The sequence below is a fragment of the Idiotropiscis lumnitzeri genome, chromosome 10, assembly GCF_059441095.1.
Source record: "Idiotropiscis lumnitzeri isolate Australia: NSW breed Sydney's pygmy pipehorse chromosome 10, RoL_Ilum_1.0, whole genome shotgun sequence".
Classification (NCBI taxonomy): Eukaryota; Metazoa; Chordata; class Actinopteri; order Syngnathiformes; family Syngnathidae; genus Idiotropiscis; species Idiotropiscis lumnitzeri.
The window spans coordinates 7,846,803-7,863,694 of NC_142400.1; the positions used below are offsets into that span (position 1 = coordinate 7,846,803).

Sequence of the window (16,892 nt, forward strand, 5' to 3'; positions counted from 1 at the left end):
TTTATGGGATTTTTTTTCCTGTGTAGTTCACCTGTTAAAACAAAATGTATGTGGTTAACTAATTTTTCATTCATCACTTTTCTACAGCACTTTTCCTCATGAGGGTCCTGGGTAATTGGATGTTACACACTTAGGAACATACTGTAACAGATAAATAAAGACGCGGCAGTTTTTTTTATATTGTTAGAATTTTCTTTTGGGGAAAATATCAACAATGGAGAATAAAGTCTGTTTTTTTCCCAAAGATGACAAATCTCAGGTGTTTTATGTTTTATTTAGTAAGTAATAAAGGACATCCATCTGCAATTTTGCTTCCTGTCTTACCAAGTCACAGAGTAAACTAAACGACAACAAGATCAGTAATCAGAAATTCTTTATTATACAGATTTGAACTAAACCATAAAATTTCAACTTAATTACAATTCGGCGACACTTATGAAATCAAAATGCTTTTATGAACATTCCTCAACGTCAATAGACAAAATTCAACGTGAAGTCTAACAAAATACACAAAATTATTGTTAACAGCACTTTCACATGATTAAATTAAAAAACAAACAAAAAAGACAATCAGTTATTGGTTAAAAACTACAACAAGGACTGGCTTGGGCCATCCCACTAGGATGCAGCTACTTGGGTCAAAGGTTCTTCCAGGTACTGCACCAGAGCCTCGGCCTGCACGACAAACGCGCGCATGAGCAACAAATTGACGAAGTTGTTGTGGCGTTGCCTCACCTTGGCTTTGAGCATTCCGAAGCCCACCGTTTCTTTGGCGTACATGCATAGGAGCAGGTTGGCAACTCGCGTGATGGCCACTCTTCCTTCCTGTGACGTGAAAAGATATACATTGTTGTTAGCTGCACTTTTCCAGAAAGGGGGCCACTTGAGCACGTAGTGCCTGCCACACATTGGGTACAGCATGGAAGGAAAAAATATATTTTTAATGTGATTCATCGATAAAGCAATAGATCAATTAATCATTAAAATAACTTAGGAGAAAACCTATATAATATTCAATGGACTTTTTTAGGAATGAAAACTAATATTGGTCATAATGGTGTTGCTAGGAGAGATAAATATTTTTGATGTAGTAACTGAAAACATTTTTGTAAAAATAAATAAAGGTCAAACTACCAAAAAAGGTTCAATTTGCAATTTTCTTTGTGTATTTGACAACAGCTACATTGTTTGAGGAGAAACATGTCTTACCATGCAATCCATGAGTATGAATTTGAGTTTGTCCTCATTGAAGGCCTGGTGGCCATTCTTGTCATAGGCCGCCCAGATGTTGCTGGCGATGGCGGCGGTGACTCGAGCGTCTGTGTCCCCGTAGCCAGAGTAGGCCAGGAGAGAGCCTTCGTTGTTTAGCAATCTGATGCCCAAAACGCAAATACACAATAAGGCCACACTTGAATGGATTTTGGATCTTCTGGAATCCCGTGAGGGCGTACAGTACAGGAATGAAAATGCCATGAAACGATTATTTCGGAGTGTATTTTACTACTTCTTTGCTTTTGTTTGGACAATTTTTACTCGAAAAGAAGCAGCATCAACTGCGTGTTATACACAGGGAATCACGTGATTTCCTGAGTGTTATACACAGGGGATCACGTGTCTTACAAAAAAATGTTTAAGTAAAATTCTACATCGATTGCATTTACAAAATGTTGGTATAAGAGCCATTACGGGATTGAAATACAATTTAGGCACCAACATGCATGTTTTCAAGTATTATCATATAAATTTATTGGGAGGGGGGAATTGAGGGTAGAACATGTCCTTAAATTCTAAAAAGCTCCATAATGCAGTGAAAGGTAATTTCATCGGGGATTCATTCTAAAACAATCATTTGTAAGTCGGCATTCAAAAGTTTTTCTAAACGATTTACAGGTTAGCTTTCGGCTATTCTGGGCTAAGCTAGCAGTACTCACAGTGTGCTCTGGACTCCGTTTGTGTTGGCTTGGCTCAGAACCTGCGTCAAAGCCTTCGGTCGCAACATGGCTGCTGTCAATCTCTGACCTTAGACTGATGTCTTAAAACAAAAACGGATGGAAACGTGGGAAATAGTAATCACGATTCTGCCCGAAGGGCTAGCGCATTTTGTTACAGTGAGTTGTCGTCACAGCACTTTCGGTAGCAACTAGAGATACCGGAAGTAGTGAGGCGCCAGATGCCACCATAGGCACGTTCGACACGCCCTTTGAAAAGTGTGCCGACAGCAAAGCTAAGCTAGTGGGGGCGCATTGTGTGTTTAAAGATGGAACGAAAATGAATGTAACAAGAATGCATGCACAGTCAAAACAGTGAAACTGGGGGTAACCATCATTTCGTACCAAAGGTTGTGCTCGTTTTTCTTTATTAAATCTTGTTCAAAGCTTTTAGTCTTGGAGAGCTTCACTTGGCAACTTGAAAAACTACTGTGAGTGAGCAGTTTGAATATGAAAAACGGTTGAGAAACTATCTTTTTCTGGCTCCAAGTTCATAGAGTTCATTTAAATATAATTTGTCGTCAGATCTTTAAATGGCCGCACCCCAGCGTATCTCTCTGAGCTCCTCCACCCTTGCGCACATGCTCAGTGGCTCTTGTAGAAAAGGCTGCTCAGAGACTGCGACACCGGCTCCTTTAGTTTTGTGGAGTTTAGTGCTCCAACTCACGTAGCGTTTTTATTATTATAATTTTTGGCCTTCAACCCAAGATGAGACTTTACACTCTTTCTGATGTTTTCTGGTGTCTACTGTATATGTGTTAGTATCATTAATTTGTGTTTTAATTCCGTGCTTTCACTGTCTTTGTTTTTTAATTATTGCTTATTTTATGTTATACTGTTTGTAAAGTGATTTGTTACAGCTGCAGCTGTTGACAAATGCGACATACAAATGAAATTGTATTATATTGCATTGGTCATGCAATACCTTTAATGGTAACTTTGCCCCCACCAATGTGGCCGTGTACATTGCTTAGCCGAGTGCTGGCGTGTCTCGTTTTCTGTTATGCACTGGCACAGGGAGTGCCGGGGGTAGTTTTGTGACTGTCACCATGGAAGAAACTAAACTATACATTTTTGCAACTAAGTGTGCCACCAGAGTCCGTATTATCAAATATACAGGGATATAGCTTTCTTTCTTTATTTATTTAGGGTTTTGGGCCAAAATGTGTGCAGTACTATTGTGCCAGTGGACATTTCACCAAACGAAAAACCAACAGACTTCCTTTTTATATTTAAGAAGATAATGCGACACGGAGAGCAACTGTTTAGCACACTTGACTCACAGTTTTGGAGTGGTAGTTTCAAATCCCCAAAACCCACGCAGGGTTTTCGGAATTTGCAAGGGTATTCAGAGAATGTTGAATCGGATTTTCTAATCATCATTGATCTCAGAATTGGAAATATATCTATATACATGAATAATTATCACTGTCAAGTTCTCAGTGTTAATTATGTGTAAATTACTTTATCACCGAAACCCCACTAAGCTCTCCATAACCGTTCGTCAGCCGTAATATGACTCTTGAACAAAACAAAAATAATTTCAATGCTGCTTAGAAAACAAAAAAAATATTGAGACACACGCTGCTTTACGTTTGTCAACAGACGAGCACGTCCGTAACTGGGTAATACGCTCTTTTGATTGGCCGGTCTACGACGAAGTGTATGCCGGGAAGGAGGCGGGCCCGCGTAGTGACTTGGTGGAGGACCGACGTCACTGTTTGTGTGCTTGCTTGGGGAAGATGGCGGAGGCTGCGGCTGTTGCCCCTCATCGTTTTTTTTGTCACTGTTGTAAGGGAGAAGTAAACCCAAAACTCCCGGTAAGACGTTAGTTTTTCACTCTCGGCTTTATGTCATCGTAACTGCTCGGTTGACAAGTTGACGTCTCGGCCGATTACCGTGTGTTCCGCTTGCCTTCCTTAGCGAATAAGCTAGCTAGCCTGCTAGCACTCAGCGGCGTTTGTTGTTGCAGTTGTGAACGCGCTAAATACACTCCTATCAACTGCAAATATATTTGTCAAATAATGCACATTTAAAGCAAACGATCCGTGTATTATATTTGGAATGCTCATGGAAGACATTGATGTCGAAAGAGTTAGCCTCAAGCAATGGTTTATCTGCTCTGGTTGTGTGTTGCATTAAAATGCACAATGCTGAGCGGAAAAAATGTATTAATTGTATTGTTTTAAACTGCCTTCTCGTACAGTTTCCCCAGCCGCTCAAAGTTTGATCAGCAGTCGCCCTAATTGCCTGAGCAGGGGAATTTTGTAGTGATAAACTCTTTAGTTTCAGTTTGAAATGGAAACATGGGAGGAACATGTAGAACGTTGAAAGCTGACTCGAATTTTGCCCCACGACCTATGCAACAAAAGAAAACCTCCGAGGAGAGCTAGAAAACATTGAAGACTCAACTGACACTTAAGTTGTATTTAACTCTATAAAGTACATTTACATGTAATCCTTATGAATTGTTTGTTAGTAAAAATCTGTTCATGTACACATTTCTAAGATTTCTGTGGAATACACTGAATTATTAAAGTACATTTGGAAAAAAAAATCTTACATTTAAGCACAGTGTTAATGTTCCAACTGTATAATGTTACAGTGGCTTAAAATAATTGTTGATACTGCGTACTTTTCAGGAATAAAACCTCTGTCTTGTTTTGAAATAACACTTGGGCCTCGAACGCTATTAAGGTTTTATGTTGACGATGGTGGTGGTACTTGGAGAGCTAAGTGTGTGTTAAGGAGGTACTTGGTGGAAAAGCTTGAGAGAACCACTGGCTTATACTGAACTAAAATGTCCCCTTTTAGGATAGGAAAGGGGTCATTCAAGGCTGCTGTATTAATAAGCGGTTGTGTGTGTGTGTGTGGGGGGGGGTCATTATTTTATTCATTCTTTTTAACGCATTCTCTGTGATCCCCTACTGCCATTCCCATTTTAAAATTAGGGCTCAGCAATATGGCATTGAATAGAATCACAGCATTTCACAAAATATTTTTCTCAACGTTCCACCTCTTCCACTGGGTTCCTTTCTTTTCATACACAAAACAACATGAAAACAATTCCACTCATGTTGTCTGTTTCTGAGCAGGAAATTAAAGTCGCTTTTTGGAAAATAAGTAGCGGACTGTTCTTGTAAACCAGTTCCACTTTATTTGCTTCTGGAACTACGGAAGCAGCAAAAAATTCTGCTTAAAAAAAAGACGTATCTTTTAAAGATAAAACTATCAATAGATTCGCTGAGCTGCTGCAGAATTTTCTGTGTGGAGCAAAACATTTTGAGCACCGTCGGATTCACAAACGGTGATACACTTTTCCCAAAGGGAGAGAAGTAGAGGACCTTGTCCCATGTGCTTGTGTTATTGCTCAACCAGAAGCAGCTGCTGCCGCCTACATTTGCATAATGATTTCATTTGACTGCTGCCGTGTTATTAGGGGACTCCGCTTACACCTGGTGGGAAGAAAGAAGCTTAGAAATGCAGGGCAAAAATTTCTCTACTCATACATTTCAATATATTTTTTAAGTGAATTCATATTAATTATTATATGTTTGCAATCATAACAAGTAAGTAGTTAACTACTGTTACTATATTAAAAAAAAAAAAAAAGAAATGCTTGTTCCTAATGTGTATGGACAGAATATTGCATCTGACTTAAGAGGTTTTACTGTGTGATCTAAATATATTGTACACACAAAATCAAATCTTCTGCCCTGACTGAATTGTTGCATATTTGCCCTGGTCAAGGGTAATTTCGTCCTTTACAGGCCAAGTGACATCCGCATCTCCATGTCACTGTTCAATAATGGCGCAGATGGTTTACTCACGAAGACATTCTAACATTTTCGTGTAAAAAATCACGTGAGCTCTTTCCGTCAGTGTAGAACACGCGTTAGGTGTGGTTGGCAGACCGGCTCAACCTCTTGGGTTACTTTTGATTACTGTCATATTGCAGCTTTTCGTGTCACGACCTAAATAGAAGTTGACAGCAGCAAAGACAATGTATTGTAGAAAACAAAACAGTTGTTGTATTTTAAAATAGGGGTGAGCAAACTTTTGTGTTTAAGTGCAACATTTGAGTTTTCAAACTGACTGGCCAGATTTAACAATGAAATGACCTGGATGAATGCAAACATGGCTGGCACTTTATTACATCACTATGACCAAACTTTTGGCAGGACCAGATCATGTAACGATAGGGCATTTCATTATATCATGTAATAACGCCATGCTGTGTTTGCGTCAAAACATGATTATGGTTGATCGTAAAAATCATCAAAGTGTCCCTCTGCTGATACTATGATACATTGATTAGATGCTCAATTTATTATTGTTGTTATTTTATACAAATGATTGACACAAAATGTCAAACTTAGTGGATCTATAATATTCTAAACCAGGGATGGACAACTTAAATGACGGAGGGGGCTCCAGCTTTTCATCGGCGCCTTCTCTCCCCCAAAATATATTGAAGAAAAGGGGAAAAAAACGTATGCAGGGCTCCACTGTAATCGTGGAAAATATTTTTACAAACTGCCACCTTTACAGAAAAGCCCCCCCCCCCTTTTTTTTTTTTTTTTAAATCGAGGGGCCACTCAGAGTGCGAGTCGCATTTATCCATCCCTGGTCTAAACGCTCATGACAGGCAGAGGTCACCTGACTCACACTGGCGTCAACATTATGGCTAACAGCAACAGCGCAGAATGTCTGTCAGAAGACTTGCTTGCTAACACACATCCACACACAAACTCTGTATGCCCTACAAACACTAACTGGTCACAGCAATGGGTACACTTGCACAAGGCAATGCAGAAAAAAAAGAAAACCCTTAAATAGGAATGAATGAAGTCTTAATATAAGCATCACTGTGCACCTGCATTATGAGGAAGATTTTCTCGGATCATATCAAACATTGCGCATCTTCCTGAGAAACAACTACACCCTGCAATGATCTTTTTTGTAACGTTTGTTTGATCATCGACCAGAACAAATATTCGTAGGTCTCGAGAGAAAAACATTCACTGCAGGTCTAAGATTGTCTAATTTTAGCATTCTGTCACAACGTTGAATCTTTTTTTTTTTTTAATGCAGTTTTGAATATGTTCAACGCTTACTCTGCAAAATAAATGTGCTTGAGGCCTTTTTGCACAGTTTTGATTGGCTATCTAAATTGTTGTCTTTCAATCTAGAGTGTTTATCAATGTCGGTGTGCTCTGACTTTTTCAAGGAGTACATCTGTCCTCGCTGTGACTCGGGCTTCATCGAGGAAGTGACAGAAGATTCCAGGTAAGAGCCCTGACTCATTCGATAGGTTTCGTCCCATGACGAGCTTGTCATTTCTTTTGTCTGTAATTCCAGCAGCCTCTTAGAGGGCGGCGCCAACGGACTAGATGACACAACCACTCAGTTTGCAGAGGTACGTTTCTTCTTTTTGTAACAGTCGAATAAATCAATTACAAATAATGTCAAAATAAAATCTTTGCCGTGATCATTTTTCAACGGAAACTAATGTTACCCCAGACTTGCACACAAACCCGTGTAGAAATTAGATGCTATGATGGCAGCGAGCGAGGAGAGTTTAAAAAAAAGGCCAGCAAATGTTGAAAGTTTGGGATCACTTCCAATTGTTGTTGAACAAACAGTAACATGATGAGCACATTCATACGCGAGCTCCTGCGGCCTCAATTGACATCCGGGCACTCATATTGGTTAACAGTTAGCCAGTCATCAGCAAGCTGCTAACCTCCACTCACAATCGCACAATAGGACAGGCCCTACCTTTTAAAGCCATACACACTCAAAGTCACAGACTCCCAAGTGGACAACAACAATTCCTGCACATCACTGCTCTTATTTAAGAGTGCAAAATAAATTAGTATCTGATTAATCAATTCTATAAAATTAAAAAACTGCCCTCCTTTATTCAGCTAACCTTCTGTGTTGTCGTCGTCCTCGCAGCTCTGGCACCTGCTGTTAATGGAGCGGCCGTTTTCCATCGACGGCGACAACCCGGACTCGGAACCCCGGCTCCCTGGCGGGCGCTTGGGTGGGCTCAGCGACTTTGCGGGGATCGGAAGCGGACCCATCGGTGGCTCGGTCCCCTCCGGTCTCGGGGGGCCCATGGCGGGTGCCGGCGAATACTGGGGCCCGGCGCGCCCCCCACGCCTACACACCCAGAGGAGGTACAGGTCCAGAGTCAGCAGCAGGCCCGACCGCTCGCCCGCTGTCGAAGGGTGGGTTGGCATCACCTGAATGCAAACGAATGATCCAATTTCACGTCATTGTTCTGAAAATTATTATAATTTTTTTTTTATACTAATAGTGTATCTTTACATGACAGGCGAAACAATAATATAATACAACCTTTTTATGACATTTGGTGGTGTGTTGAGATTTTTAGATAGTCAAGGATGTGCCTTGGCTCTACAAATGTTGAGACATGATGCATTTCAATGTCCATCACAGAATTGTACAACAGTTCCTCGCCGGCCTCTTTGCCAACTCAGGAGTCTCTGGCTCGCCGCCGCTGTCATGGTGAGATGCCCTCACTACGTAATTTGATTTTGGTCAGAATGTCATTTCATTTTACAATATGAGCATCAACAACCGGTGCTTTGTGCTTCTCCAGGACAGGGATGCTGCATTCCAATCCAGGAGACTACGCCTGGGGACAGGGAGGCCTGGATGCTGTCATCACACAAGTACAGCAAATTATGCCATACCTGTGAATTATTTTTTTTTTCTCTCCCCGCCCTCGTTGCTGATCATTTTGTGTGTGCGCGTAGTTACTAGGTCAGCTGGAGAACACAGGGCCTCCTCCAGCAGAGAAAGAGAGGATCTCTTCTCTCCCCTTTGTGAATATCTCTCAGGAACAAGCAGGTCAGATTCACACGTTCTTCGTTTCTCACATCATAATCCACAAGGTGTCCTTGAAGTCTTTTTTTACAAAATGAGATATGGATTTTTTTGGGGCTCATTTAATGTTCCCAGTATTTATAGATTTGTAATGCATCTTGTACATGTCACGCACACGGAACTCGTAGTCTATTAGTGTGATTCACTGACTAAGAATCTACAGTCCCATTTGAATTCCTGTCACAACTGATTTTCACATCGTAATAAATACAGACCTCCTTATGTTAGAATACAACAGTCAATTAAATATTTAGGACTACATGAGTAACCATTGTTTACCTGGATTGGGTGTCAATACAGCAATAAATGAGCCTTTTCTTGTGCCTCGTGACAATGTAGTCTCGGGCCGCTGTGCAAAATAATTTGTGTGCTGTTTGTAACCATGCAATGCTGGGACAAGGAGAACTTGGGGACTTGAGATGGGGGTAGTAATGAGAGTGAAAAAAACCCGAACAAAGTGATTATCAAAATGTTGGCCTTCTTCTATAAGGGTACAGTGCACCTAAACAATAAAAATCGTATGCTGTGAAACAAACTCACTCGCAGTTATCAATGTAACAGCATTGAATGCTAATGTGCTCACCTTGAACGGCTGCAATTTAAAAAGACACACCGCTCGCTGGTTCATCACGCCTTTGATCTTCTTTGGATGCCATGTTCTATTGCTGTACAGCAGGGGTACTCAAATACAAATCCTAAAGGGTCACAAGGCAAATATTTTTAATTGCATTGTTCGAGTTTAAAGAGCTTCCGTGGACTAATTGATCATGTCCATTCCAGAATAATGAAATTGTGCCAAACTTGTGTGCGCAGACTGTTGTATGGAATGTCCAGTGTGCAAAGAAGACTTTGAGGTGGGCGAGGCCGTCAGACAGCTCCCTTGTAACCACTTCTTCCATTCAGCCTGTATAGTACCGTGGCTGGAGATGGTGAGTCACAACAAGCAACACAAGCAGCATTGTCGTCACCCTAAAACGTGGCGCGTTGTTGTTACGCAGCACGACACGTGTCCTGTTTGTCGGAAGAGCTTGAACGGCGAAGACAGCAGCAGCCAGCCCCCGTCAGAGTCTCCTACCCTCTCCATGGACCCCCGCACACAGGAGAGATGGTCCTTCTGAAAACGAGAAAGGAAAAAAAAAAAAAAATACGCAGAGAAAACGTTTCTCGCTCCCCCTCGCCTCCGTTGCAGTCATAATCTTTTTTGGTAATTTTCTTTTTAATGTCTTTTCTCCGGAATCATGTACACACGCGTACACATCTTAAAGGTGACATATTATTCATATTTTTACAAATTCTGTGACATGCTTCTGTCAAAACTCGAGGACATGGTTTTGGGAGGTCTGTTCCGTCTCATGCAACCGAGTCACCTCTCTCTAACCTTATACATGATTGTATACAAGCAATTAGCTAGTTCATTTCCATAAAATGTCCCGTTTGAGGTCTCGTTTCCGCTCCAGAGGAGACCGATCCATGTTTACCCCTCAAGCCACTTCCCCTTTTCAACACTATCTGGGGCAAATGTCAAGTTTTTGTATCTCAAAGTCGCCATATTGCTGTATACATATTGATAAACTCTTATTTATTTTTTGACGTCCACGAGCATTTTTCTTTGGCTTAACGTTTGTTTTAAGCATTCCTTAAAGGGAAATTACAGCTTAAAAAGACCTCAGACCAATGAATTCAATTGAAGTCATGAGCGCTTGCCCTACTTTTTCAATTCCACCTACTTCTGCTGGTGTACATATTATAAACTGATGTCATCACTGTCTCATTTTAGTCCTTTGTGTATGGCCACATTTTTACCACTTTTTTTATGTAAATAATTGTAGTCCACAAACTTAAAAAGGTTTGGAGAGAAAAAAAACATTGAGAATGGAGACACAAATGTGAATGACATACATGGTTAACAAACTGTATATTATATAAATGAAAAATGTCTATGATGTATTAATAAAGTGACAAAAAATGGGTTTCCTTCTGTATTTGTCTCAAAGTCAACTCAGGTTGAGCAGTTTTTGTTTTTATTTGAAATGAAATAGCAATACATTTCATTATGTACCAGGTGAGTGTGTCAAAGGCAGTAATGCGGATAGAAATGCAGTTAGTCTGCCATGCAAAAGATGGATTTGCATGTCAAAGAAATCCTCGGAGCAAATTCACAAATTTAGAAACCAATGAGGCAATAAGCTGTTCAAATATAAAAATTTGTAATGTCACAAAAAAAAAACTGAATAAATTCTTATAACTATTCTTGTTACAACTTTGCAACTTTTTTCTTGCATTTCACATTACAAATTTTAAACATTTCTCAAACTTTTTTCCTTTAAAATGTAAGCTCTTTATGAAATGATAATAAAATGTTTATCATGCAAGATTATGTCTTTAGCCTTGTCATACTTCTGTCAGTCTTGTAGTAGCTGTTTGGGGTCTTTTCAGTGGGCCTAATATACATAACTTCTGTAAAAGAACATTAAAAGTTTTAAATTTAAAAAAAAAGGCCTGAACTGCAAAGCAAAGGCTTACCTGCATATGAACAACAAAAATACACAACATATTTCATCCCAGTGTGTACCAAGCAAGCGTGAGTAAGGAATGAGGCGGCGCTGTTGAGGGGATGTAGCCCACCAATGGGTCCCACACCTCAAACTGGATGGCTGATGATGACCTAAACAACACACACAGTTCATTAGTGCCAAGTCACACACACACACGTTCAGTAGAACCATCAAATTGGAACACAAACCGTGACACTTGTTGACTTCCAAGATGTTCTACAAACCCCGATTCCAATGGGAATGCCAAGCCACGTTCTGCACGTTACAACAGGCTGGCTTCGGAATAAAAGAATGCGAGTACGAGACTGGCCTGCCAGCAGTCCAGGCCTGTCTCCCGTTGAAAATGTGTGGAGCGTTATGAAGCCCAAAAGACGACGACAAACATTGTGCAGAGCGGGCTTTGTATGTGGTCAGTTTTTTTTTTTACACATTTCGCTAGCTTGTGGGTTTAATATTAGCGTAATGTGACCGAGACATGCTTCAAGAAAGATGGATGAAACGGAGAGAAGCCAGTCACTTTGCAGAATAAAATATTATTCAACCTCGAATAATAAATAAATCTGTGCGGCCCGCCGTGGCCCGGTCCAAAGTGGTGCTCGGACCAGTACCGGGCTGCGGTCTTTGTTTTGAGTTTCAACGTGTATGCTGAACTGCGAATATGCGGTCGTTCACTGTATCATACAACCTGTTGAGGATGATGAGCACCACAACGCCGTCCGGTCGGATGAAGGCAGAGAATTCGAGGTTTGTTTCCCCACTGGCGGACACACCGACTCTCTGAGAGCCCTCACACAGGAACTTACTATGCCCAAATAAATACAAATTTAACTGCAGTCTAAAAATATACACCGATTAAATTCCACCTTACTACCTGAAGTGGGCCAATGCGTAGAAGGTTGGCTGCTTATAGAAGACGTCACGAATGGCGTCAACTATGACGGGGCTGTCCACGAAGTTCTTCACCCAATTGGGCCCGCCGGTCTGATCCAGCGCCAGGTTCCAGTCGGTCCAGCCCGTCACGTAATGATTCAAATCCTGAACATGAAGAAGCTTGTGTTGACAACCTACGGGCCTGATGACTCACATTCCCGTAACATCCGCCATCCTACCTCTAAAATATCATGTGCGTATTCTTCAGCCCTCTGCCAGCTCCCCAGTTTCACTCCCCGGTCCGGCAAGGTCCAGCCTGCGCAGGCCTCAGTGCCAAACAGGTAATATTCCGGGTATAGCTGGTGGGTGGTAGTCAGGGTGGGCCCGGCAGGGCTAATGGCGTCCATGTACCAGTGCACCGCCACGCCGTGGATGTATCGGCCTGCGTGGATGTCGCTTAGCACCTGGTGGGAATCATATCACAAGTCTTGGTATTGAAAATATATTTAGGTTTGGTAGATGAACATCCATTGGCAACGTAAAAAGATTCCACCCCCCCCCCAAAAAAAAATAGACACACACTTTTCTATATACTCTGTTTTATGTCGTTACTTCCTGATTCTGACATAGATTTTTTTTTTTTATGTGTTTTGGCATCGAGGGGAAAGCCTTGGAGCACAAGGATGACTTTGAGAAGGCTCAGTTGTCTATGAAATGCAAATAAAAACATAACTAACCTATTTCGTCATACAGTGGTGCCTTGAGATACAAGTTCAATTTGTTCTGTGATCAAAATCTTATCTCAAAACACTTGTCTCTCAAATTATCCTTCTCCGGTGAAATGAATGGAAATTCTATTAATTTGATGTCGGTAATACTTTACCTTATAACACCACATCAATAAAAATAATGTAAAGGATTTGTGCATCATGATGTGCACACTGTGGTAGTATAAACAGTCTCGCTTTCATATGATTTGATTATGACTACGGTTTTATGATTGTGTCATATTCCATGTTTAGTTTTATAGTAAAGTTCAACTGGGAGTGACAATCTTGGCCTCTTTTTTGAAGATTTGTTCTGCCATATTGCTGATAGCTGGCACTTATAACTCACATTTTGTCACTAGATTATACTGTCACTGTCCATTCATGTTGAACACGCAACACCAAAGATTCAGCTTTCCAGATGTCATTTCACTTTCCTATCTATTTCAGCAACGGCACCGAATCTTAACGCAGGACAAAAGTGCCCTTCGTGGCGCACTCACCACTTTGGCCCAGTGCTGCAACAGTAGACGGTTGTCGTCCAGAATGAGGATGTGAGTGTGCGGAAAAGACGAAGCACGGATGGCAGGGCCCAGGTCCAAGGCCACCCAGTCCCTTTGCTCCTCGGGAGTGAAGCCCAAAGCCTGGAAACTGGAAACATACCGTCTCTACATCTGATGATATTTCAACTTTAATATCCCATGTGAAAAAGCACACCTGTAGTTTGTCATTTCTCCTGCTGTAGGTTCATTACCCGTGGTCACGGCCCAAAACGTCAAATTATACTTGGCGTATTCCTCAAGGAATCTGAGAAGGACAAACAATCAGAATATAAACAATAAATGATGTCAAAACAACATGCGGTATATGTACGAGAATCACCTTATGTAGTACTGAGCCCAACTTTTATGCTCCTTTCCACCCGGTTTTCCCTTCAAGGAGCCTTTTCCTATGAGTGCATCATTTGTCTTCATCCAGGCGGGGGCGCTCCAGGCACTGGCCAGCAGAGACAAGGCATGAGGAGCCATGGCCTGAGCTCTAAGCAGCAGAGGGATCTGACAACAATGCAACAAGACACATGGTCTTCGGATACACACTACTGTGAGTGTGAGTGAGTCCACAGTGGATATAAAGTTAACACAGCCCTGTCCAAATGCAATGTTTTTTTAGGATCTGAAAAAAAGAGCCAAAAGCTTTTCCACCATTGCTCTGATCTATAACCTTTAAAAAAAATAATACATCTTTCAGGGAGGGGAAGTAAAAGTAAATAACTGAGATAACACGGTTGCACAAGTGTGCACACCCTAAAAGCTCAGACTGAGTTCTGGCTGAGCTCAGAATTGACCAATTAGCAACAGACTTCTGTAAAGTAGGAGTCAGCACACACTTGCCACCATTTGAAGTGCCTCTGATTAAGCCCAAACAAAGTGCAGATGTTCTAGTAGGCTTTTTTTTAGACGCCAATGTTCAAAGGCATTAGTTGGTAGAAGGTGACACAATTTCCAAGGTATTACAATATACCATGGAACACAGTGAAGACAGTCGTCGTCATTATCAAGTATACAAAATGTGACACAAAAGTGAGATTACTCGTACCAAAAACTGGGAGTCTCCCCAACAATGACGAAAAGACAAGAAGAAAACTGGCATGGAAAGCTGCCAAGAGGCCGATAGCTACATTGAAGGACCCGCAGGAATTTCAGGCAAGTAATGGCTGGAAAGTACATGTGACAATCTCCCATCTTCTCAGTCTTTCTGTGTCTGTCTATGATCCTCCTGTTCTGTTTGTCTCATTTTGTCCGTGTGGTTCCTAACCTTCAAGTGCACATCTTCAGGGGCCAGAGAGAAATTGTGCAGGCCGTAGTCATCCCGCGTGTCAGCGTATGTGTACAGATGTGTGGAGAAGTCACAGCTGGCCATGGGCACGCGCACCACAGAGTAACCTATACCTGCCAAATACAAAATAATTACACCTTCCCAATCAAAACTGAAGAATTGTTTTTTTTAACAGCTGTTGTATTGCATCTCATTATATGTGGTGTACCTTCTTTAGAGAAGTACTGTCTCAGCAGTTGGTCTTGTGCTCCAGCAGAAAGCGACAGGATGTTCATTGCTGCTGCGTCTGTCATCGCTCCACCAAATCCTCTCACCTTCTGGTACTTCTTGGATGGAAGGAGAGTCAGTCTGAGGCCTGAGGGAGACACATGACATACTATATGAGCAACACAACACCTGCCCGAGCGACGATAGAAGACATTTTAATGTCATTTAAAGAGGCCTTCATTACAATAACTCTTGTATTAAAGCTTCATGGTTTCATAAAATAGCGCAGGTGTACATAATGTTGACATGAGTAGGTGTAAGGGACCAGTTTTTCATGTAATATGTGACATCATTCAAATAGAATTGTAATGTGATGTGTCTACGAGGCACGGTGGGTGACTGGTTAGCACGTCCACCTCACAGTTGAGCGGTCCAGGGTTTGGTTCCGGCTCTGGCCTTCCTGCATGGAGTTTGCACGTTCTCCATGTATCTGTGTGGGTTTCCTCCGGGTACTCCGGTTGCCTCCCACATTCCCAAAAACTGCATGTTATGTGAACTCATTTACTGCCATTGACGGCTAAAGACGTCAAAGATCTATTTTTTTTAACTCGGCTGGCATTAATTTTATTTCCATTCAATTTAATGGGGAAAATTACTCTAGTTCGTGACCAGTTTCAGAATGAATTAAAAGTTTGTGAACCAATGCTCCACTGGAGAAACATACAGAGGGCCACAGACACGTGAGAACTGTTTTAAATTGCTTCATACATGCATGTTGATTTGTTTAATGTGATGCATTAGAATCCATAGACAGTAATATTTACAACACTGTATATACTTACTTTAAAATGACAGCAATATAACAACTATAAAATAATAAATTGTATACGTTTTGTAAACAACCTGTTCATTACATTTTAGTTTTAACTTTTCCACACTGCATGAAACTCACCAGCACCGGTTGTGTTGGGTTGGACTGGACCTTGGCTGTCATCTAGCCGAGTTCCAGCCATGCTGCTCAGGTAGGAGATGTAGTGACCCGACGGCGGAAGAGAAACGGTGCCCAAAGTGTCGCAGTACGTGGAGTTACACTCACACACCACCGAGTCATGGCCGAAGCTTCTGGCGACACACTTGCTGCGTTCTTGTGAGAAGACACAGAATTAATGTTGCCACATTTAACGTAGCCTAAAGTAGGTCGTGTTTATTACCTGTGGAGAACGTCGTTGTTGTTTGGAAAACGGCTGCTAGCAAAACAGCGCAACGCAACGACAGACACATTTTGTTGAGTGGAACTTTGTACATCTCGTCGCGTGTCACGTCAATGACACAGAAAATGGCATTTAACCACGGGTGTATGAATCAATAAGCATATTTATTACTGTGTAATTAAAGTGAAGAAGCTTCATTCCCTTTATATGGTTTAAAGGGGTGGTCTTCGCCGCATTTGCCTTACGGGTGGTTTAAATTGAAGAACGGGTTTGTTTTGAGGAAGCAAGTCATGTGACCTTTCGCGTGGTATGCAATTACCCGGATGTGTCACTCGGGGATGCTGTTATAGATCTCCGGAAGTATTGAAACTGTGCCAGTTGGGGGTGCTGTTTGACCAAGATAGCAAATGGAAACTTTTTTTTTGTTTTTTTGGTCCAATGAATGAAAATTCAGAAAATGTGTGGGTATTATTTTTTGGAACAATAAACCATTCTGCTGACTCATAAACAGAAGTAAATAAATGCATATTTTATCCAGCC

At 41.4% G+C, this 16,892-nt stretch overlaps 3 protein-coding genes across 4 annotated transcripts; 1 reads left to right on the forward strand and 2 right to left on the reverse strand.

The window, feature by feature from the left end:
- Nucleotides 1-356: 356 nt before the first annotated feature.
- lamtor2 (late endosomal/lysosomal adaptor, MAPK and MTOR activator 2) lies at nucleotides 357-2,182 on the reverse strand. The gene is made up of 4 exons (XM_088306899.1): nucleotides 1,932-2,182; nucleotides 1,210-1,372; nucleotides 736-825; nucleotides 357-675 (listed from the first exon to the last, which is right to left on the reverse strand). The coding sequence occupies exons 1-4, from the start codon at nucleotides 1,997-1,999 to the stop codon at nucleotides 619-621; spliced, it is 378 nt and encodes a 125-aa protein (XP_088163025.1). The 5' UTR covers nucleotides 2,000-2,182; the 3' UTR covers nucleotides 357-618.
- A 1,462-nt stretch (nucleotides 2,183-3,644) lies between these two features.
- On the forward strand, nucleotides 3,645-10,876 carry rnf115a (ring finger protein 115a). 2 transcript variants are annotated; one of them, XM_088307782.1, is made up of 9 exons: nucleotides 3,645-3,808; nucleotides 7,219-7,277; nucleotides 7,350-7,407; nucleotides 7,950-8,224; nucleotides 8,457-8,525; nucleotides 8,620-8,692; nucleotides 8,777-8,870; nucleotides 9,720-9,835; nucleotides 9,905-10,876. In XM_088307782.1, exons 1-9 carry the CDS (start codon nucleotides 3,731-3,733, stop codon nucleotides 10,022-10,024), a joined length of 942 nt encoding a protein of 313 aa, XP_088163908.1. In that variant the 5' UTR covers nucleotides 3,645-3,730; the 3' UTR covers nucleotides 10,025-10,876. The 2 variants fall into 2 exon arrangements, with proteins under 2 accessions (XP_088163908.1, XP_088163910.1); XM_088307784.1 differs by having other exon boundaries at nucleotides 7,353-7,407.
- Nucleotides 10,877-10,910: 34 nt separating this feature from the next.
- Nucleotides 10,911-16,658, reverse strand: gba1 (glucosylceramidase beta 1). The gene is made up of 11 exons (XM_088307779.1): nucleotides 16,353-16,658; nucleotides 16,094-16,285; nucleotides 15,143-15,289; nucleotides 14,914-15,047; nucleotides 13,981-14,153; nucleotides 13,816-13,905; nucleotides 13,602-13,749; nucleotides 12,571-12,795; nucleotides 12,333-12,496; nucleotides 12,147-12,263; nucleotides 10,911-11,571 (listed from the first exon to the last, which is right to left on the reverse strand). Exons 1-11 carry the CDS (start codon nucleotides 16,444-16,446, stop codon nucleotides 11,463-11,465), a joined length of 1,593 nt encoding a protein of 530 aa, XP_088163905.1. The 5' UTR covers nucleotides 16,447-16,658; the 3' UTR covers nucleotides 10,911-11,462.
- Nucleotides 16,659-16,892: the final 234 nt, after the last annotated feature.

What these genes read in the sequence shown, in the direction of transcription:
- gba1 (XM_088307779.1), bottom strand. Translation starts at nt 16,446, where the DNA reads ATGTACAAAGTTCCACTCAACAAAATGTGTCTGTCGTTGCGTTGCGCT. An exon ending in TGGGCTCAGTACTACATAAG is followed by an intron (nt 13,906 to 13,980) that starts GTGATTCTCGTA and finishes TGTCCTTCTCAG; the next exon opens with ATTCCTTGAGGAATACGCCA. An exon ending in GTGCTCATCATCCTCAACAG is followed by an intron (nt 11,572 to 12,146) that starts GTTGTATGATAC and finishes TGTGTTGTTTAG; the next exon opens with GTCATCATCAGCCATCCAGT.
- lamtor2 (XM_088306899.1), bottom strand. Translation starts at nt 1,999, where the DNA reads ATGTTGCGACCGAAGGCTTTGACGCAGGTTCTGAGCCAAGCCAACACA. An exon ending in TCATACTCATGGATTGCATG is followed by an intron (nt 826 to 1,209) that starts GTAAGACATGTT and finishes TTCACGTCACAG; the next exon opens with GAAGGAAGAGTGGCCATCAC. An exon ending in TCGGAATGCTCAAAGCCAAG is followed by an intron (nt 676 to 735) that starts GTGAGGCAACGC and finishes TTTGTCGTGCAG; the next exon opens with GCCGAGGCTCTGGTGCAGTA.
- rnf115a (XM_088307782.1), top strand. Translation starts at nt 3,731, where the DNA reads ATGGCGGAGGCTGCGGCTGTTGCCCCTCATCGTTTTTTTTGTCACTGT. An exon ending in CAACCACTCAGTTTGCAGAG is followed by an intron (nt 7,408 to 7,949) that starts GTACGTTTCTTC and finishes TCGTCCTCGCAG; the next exon opens with CTCTGGCACCTGCTGTTAAT. An exon ending in TATCTCTCAGGAACAAGCAG is followed by an intron (nt 8,871 to 9,719) that starts GTCAGATTCACA and finishes TTGTGTGCGCAG; the next exon opens with ACTGTTGTATGGAATGTCCA.